Source organism: Lycium barbarum, chromosome 6 (genome assembly GCF_019175385.1).
Source record: "Lycium barbarum isolate Lr01 chromosome 6, ASM1917538v2, whole genome shotgun sequence".
NCBI lineage: Eukaryota > Viridiplantae > Streptophyta > Magnoliopsida > Solanales > Solanaceae > Lycium > Lycium barbarum.
The window spans coordinates 43,439,405-43,445,597 of record NC_083342.1 but is presented as its reverse complement, the minus strand read 5'-3'; the positions used below and the strand labels follow the sequence as shown (position 1 = coordinate 43,445,597).

The 6,193-nt window shown below is 36.9% G+C and overlaps 1 protein-coding gene across 1 annotated transcript; it reads right to left on the bottom strand.

Annotated features, from left to right (window-relative positions):
- Positions 1-693: 693 nt before the first annotated feature.
- LOC132644008 (uncharacterized) lies at positions 694-2,913 on the bottom strand. Its single transcript, XM_060360542.1, has 2 exons — positions 2,904-2,913; positions 694-1,070 (listed from the first exon to the last, which is right to left on the bottom strand). The coding sequence occupies exons 1-2, from the start codon at positions 2,911-2,913 to the stop codon at positions 694-696; spliced, it is 387 nt and encodes a 128-aa protein (XP_060216525.1).
- Between the last annotated feature and the right edge of the window lie 3,280 nt (positions 2,914-6,193).

The following is a 6,193-nucleotide window of genomic DNA, read 5'->3' as shown; positions in this document are numbered from 1 at the left end:
CCCATTTCCCCTTCCCCTAACCCCTATATAATAAAAACAATTTTTTTTTTTAAAAAACATTCATTAGTGATAGTTGAATAATTAGTTTTTTTTTTTTTTTTAAAAAAACGAAGCTCTGCCACTTCATATGTAATTTCTTTTAAGGTTTTTGCACATTCCTTATGAAAAATATTTACGAACTTAATCATAATTCTATTCTTTATTTCCTGGAGTATCTCACTTTTTTACACCATACTAATTTGGCTAGTAAGGTAAAAATTGAAAAAATAGTAATAAATGAATGGTTTTTTCGAAACGTTCTTGAAAAAATTCAGCTTAGTAAAATGACTAATATTTTGAACAAAATAAAATAATTAATAACTCTTTCTAACTTTTTCAAGTAAGAAAAGAATTCTCGATCGGAATAGGTTGTTTTCTCTGAGTAATTTATACCCTACAATCCAACCCAATTAGTGTGAGATTGGTCGATTCTAGGCAAAATTAAAAGTTATGGAAAACTGAATTTTGAATCTGGAAATACTTTTTTTATTCTTATTATTATTATTTACAGGAACACTTTTTTCTATTATTGGGGATAGGGGAAGGAAAAACAGGGGAGAAGATTAGGGGAATCGAACCTTCACCAACCAGGTGAAAATGGGTAGCCGACCAACGTAGGGAACACTTATTGAGCACATATGGCATTTTTCTAATTTATAGAGATGCATCTAATGGTGGATGTTGATCTTGATATTCATATTTTCTAGCCCAAACATCTTTTCCATTAATCCTGAACTTAGCAATAGGACATGTGCTCAAACTTTGATCAATGGTTGAAACATCACGAACCACCATTCGAGCATACAATGAATGGTTCGATGAAGTCGGTGGCACCATATGTACATCCTCAGCACAATCTCCATATTTAGAGTTAAAGAGTTCAATCACTTCTGCTTCAGTCACAGGATAACCCTTTGAGAACGTCAAGAACATCGTCCTATCATCAACTTGTGCTTCAGGTTTCAAGGACCAAATGGTATCCAATGGTCCTTTCTTATTCGAGAGAGTGTAATCCAAGGCTCTTGGAATCACTGTTATGGCACCAAACGTTGGATGTGGGAATCCAGGGACATGGATGGGAGAATTTAGGAAGATTTTTCAGTATCTTTGTGAAAAGACTTGGAGTATGATATCCGCAAAAGCGATGGAACATACATTGTTCAAGTAATATTTTATTTCGCTTATCATGGTGAACCTGGTTTGATAGAAATTTTGGAATGAAATGGCTCTATCCATTGCTAGAGATGTAAGTGGCATGTCCCCTGCATGATTTGGCATAGGGGGAACCTTTGATTGCAGCCACTTCAAGCATGTGGCAGATTCTTTTGCCAGTTCATTGATTGCGATGTCATGTAAATTTACAAATCGAACAACTAAATTTGAAAAATTCGCATGGTTTTTTAGCCAAAGCCACATATGATTATAAGTGACTCGGCTGGATCACGATATAAGATCATGACCAGCCTAATAAAAAGTTCTCTGTCTATACTGCGGAAAGAATTTAGGTGTTTAAGGGTGATGTTTGATGAAGCAATTGTTGTATAATATAAATGAAAAATTGTTGTGTTTACAATTTTTTCGGTGGCTCACACCCTTTATATAACAAAGGAAAGGGGGCTTTCAATATGTTTCTATGTGTGAACACTTCAGTTCCTTAATGAACAAATTGCAGTGGATGACAAAAGAAATCCGAACATACTAAATCTACTCGAAATTTCATGATGGATAATGTGCTTACAAAAAATAGAAGAACGTTATTAATTGCTATAATATATTTCGACATCTTATCATTTAAATTTTATAACTAGGAGTAAGTTAGAAACTAGTAAAAATGACAATGCAATTCTATATGGGTCCACATAGCTATATGCTAAGTTTAAGAGATAATTGTAATAACTTGTCCGACCATTTTGAGTTTTAGAACCCCTTTCATCTATTTGATACTTCCTGTCGATTCATTTGGTGATTTATGACTTGTTGGTATGGGTGGCACGAGTCCTGAGGAACTAAAGAGCATTAGCAACACTTGAACCTAAACTAATGGCTCAAAGTTCATAGAGTTGACTAAATTCAAATTTGAATTAAACAGACTTAGATTCGCGGTTTGAAGGCTCATATAGGTTTGTATGATATTTCAGACTTGTATGTATGCTTGGACAGCAGCCCAAGGGGTTCGGGTGAGTTTCGGGGGCTAAAACCATGTTAGGGCTGCTCTAATTTTTTTCCCTGGTGTAGCAGGTGATCTTTGCGGTAGCATGAGTGTTGAGCTGAGCTGAAATTACGTTTTGATTATTGACAATCAATGTATAATTGACAAACAATGTTCAAGCATGATGACATAAGAATCGAGCTATTAAAGGAAGTGATAATGCTGGTAACAGAGTTCCACAAACACCGGAAGAACCAGGTGCTTTACAAAAGACTGAAGACTATTGACCAAAACTGGAAATTTGTTCTAAACGCAAGAGGTATTTCTTGAGGAATTGAGTCAACGACTTAATCTAATGATGCAAGGAATACAAGTTTAAGATTACAAATAGAAATAATAAGGGGTAAGGGCGTAATGGGGGAATCGGCATAACAGGGGGTCTCGTACCCCTGATGTGACGAGCACTAGTGTGACTTATGTAATGGGTAGTGATATACTTTGTACATACGGGCCATGACCGGAGAATGCCAAATATATGAGCATTAGCTATTATGTGCTACGTGTTTATATTTTATTTGACTTTGTTGGTATTTCTAAGAACCTCGTATACTTATGGTAAACATGTTAATGAGCTTGTTGGCTATTAATTCTAGAATTATTGATGAACTTACTTGAACTAGTTGGCTATTAAGTTTGGAATCTCTGATGAACTTACCTGAACTCATTGGCTATTAAGTTTGAATTGTTGATGAACTTATCTAATCGTGTTGGCTATTAAGTCAGAATTTTGAAATACTCATTCTCTTATGTAATGTATCATGCCTATGCATATGGCTAGATCTGGTTGCACGCCTGTAACGGGTTGCTTATATTGCAAGGTTTTTGTCACGACCCGACTAGGGGCCATGACAGGTACCCGGAGCTAACTACCGAGCACCACTCATTCTACTTATCCTGCATTCATTTATTGATCTCATCCTTCTAATTCTGCTATCAAAATAATATATCATACAATGAGGAAATCATGAGACCATATTACCCACACATACGCATCTACGAGCCTCTACTGGAGTACTAGACAATAGACATAAGGACGGGACAGGACCCCATCGTGCCCAAATATGTACACAAAACAATAAGTCAAATGGCACCTCTGGCATAATGGAGTGCTCTCGTAAATCTGCTGATCAACACCTATGAATCCGGGTGGTCTCCCTGTCTACCTATGGGCATGAACACAGCGTCCAAAAAGAAAGGACGTCAGTACAAGCATTGTACTGAGTATGTAAGCCATGAATAAAACTGACATAAAAAAGAGATCATGAACATGAGGTAAGGATATAACCTGCTTAGCCTTTAAGAGTAAATGCATTTTGTGCATATCACATCTATCAACATATCACATGTACCATCGTCGTTAACCCGCGTCCGGGTAACCATCATACGCCGCCCACTAGTGGTGTCATGCCTGGCCCTCTAGGCTCGGTGTAATCATAAGCAGCCCGCCCTAGCGGTGTCATGCCCGGCCCTATAGGCTCGGTGGATTCATAAACAGCCCGCCTTAGCGGTGTCATGCCCGACCCTATAGGCTCGGTAGAGTCACATCATCATATAAATCTCATAACTTTTCATGACCTCATCATAAATTTATCATAAAATATGCATTAGAACTTAAAGATAATCTATAACCATATCGAGGTGACATAAGGTCGAGAACCCCAGATTACATTATGGAGTGATCATATTTATCATACCTCACCTTGAAGGAACCAACATTATAAGGTGAGTGTAACACAATGAACAACATCAAAGGCTCGTAATTAGGGTCATCAACTTTGTAGAAACATCATATCATGGCTTTAGAATTCTTTAGGCCTAAACTCCTCATCATCATTATCATACTCGTAACATATCTCTTTTCTTAACTCATATGAAGCTCTTTATCAATTTTGACTTATAGTTTCCGGGAAGTAAGAAAGTCATGGAGAGATATGGAAAATCATGTCATAAGAATCATGCCTTAGAGAAGAAGGGACTAGCCTTACATACCTTTTCGTTTAGCTACTTTATCACTTGAATGTTCTTCTCCAATGTTCACGTTTCTACCTTCAAGAGAGTTTGTACTAACATTAGATAATCGATAGCTTAAGCATGCTTGACTAAAGCTAGAGAAAATTGGGCAGCATTTACTTTGTTTATACAACTTTCTCCATATCATGTATCAACTCCCAAACGTCAATAATAACATTCATCATATCATAAGCAACAATCTTTATTCACCCTACATTATTCACATCTCCCAATTTCACTTCAAATCATCCATAACCATGGTCATAGTGCAACACTACATTCATTCTTATATAATGCTTATTTCATGTTCTTAGTGTCATTTATAACATAATTATAATCACAACATATCAAGAATCATGATTCATTCTAAGCTACTACTCAAAAATGTCATTATTCTTACATTCATAACCCATCTTCTACTTCCTTTCATAATCCAAGTCTTTCAACCTCTCAATACTTTAAACAACATGGAATGATCATAAAACTTACCTTTGATAGTGTGGGAATGAGCTTTGGGTGGAAACACTTCACTTGAGCAAAACTCTAGTTCCACTTCCAATGAGATTTCTTGTCTTAGATGAACCCTAGTGATTTTCTTGCACTTGATTCTCTTGGTTTGATGATGTTGATCTTTAGTTTCTTTTGAATTCTTGTAGGAGAAGTGTGGATAGGGTTCTAGAGAATTCTTGAGGTGTGGAGTGAAAAATGAAATGAAATAAATGAGGTTGGGGTCCCTTATATTAACTTAAAAATTTGTCCTGACTCAGTTATACGGACACACATACGGTCCGTACAATTTATATGGGCCGTATGTGTGACCGTCTGTTTGTTCCAGTGAAAGCCCCAACTCTGGGCAACTTATACGGTCCAACATACGGCCAGTATCTTTTATATGGTCCGTATAGTGGACTGTACAATCCACAGTTTTCCGAAACTTGTTCTCGTCGACTCGTTTGATCTCCAATCCTTATGGAACCTTCTTAACACTTGTTTAACACTTCATTAGCAATCTAAGAGACGTTATAACTCTTCTTCTAAGACTTCATTAGGCCATCATTAATTTTGTACCTCGTAAATCCTTTTCGATACACAACGTATACCTCGCCTTCCTTGACAAACTTTCTTCTCTTACCTCGAATGTCTTTTAAATCTCAATTAGACCCATTAAATACTACTTATTACCTATAGAAACATTGTATACTTTGTGCCTTTAGTTAGTCTATTCACTGTGCAAGAACATGAAATTTTTCGAGGTGTAATAGTTTTAGGCCTTTTAAGGTCGGTTGCATGGTATCGACCTCTTAAGGTCAGAGAATGATTATGCCTTGGGAGGCATGGACTCGATATGATCTGGGAGATCTGCTATTCCGCATGGTATATGGACCTCGGGAGTCCCCCATGGGTCACATCTTCCGTACAGTCCGAGAAGCTCTATGTGTATACGGAGCATACTGCATTGCACTGCATTTCCTAACTTTTCTTTAATTGAGAATTTGGTTATCTGATTCTCTGACTATCTGTTTATCAGAGTACGTGGCCTATTTGGTACCTTTGTATTATGTACCTGTTTAATGGTTCAATTATGTTACACCTTGGAAAAAATTTGCGTTATTCGAGTCGTATGCAAGCCAACATAAGCTGGGCAAGTTATAAAGTTCCTTTAAAATTAGTAAAGATAATAGGGTTGCACTCCACCCTCTTTGTACGTTGAGGTATCGTTATGATCCAATTGATATAGACTCGTGTTGAGAACCTTTTAGGAAGTAAGTTAGTATATGATCATCAAAATGTTTCCTAGAGGATGTAAGAGTTGGAAGCTAAATGAATCGGAAAGAATACGTTTCGTCAGAAATTGGCAAGTGGACTGTTTCACGGTGGGATTCACGGCTTGTGGAATAACCCACGGAACCCTTATAAGGTTAATAATACTTTAGA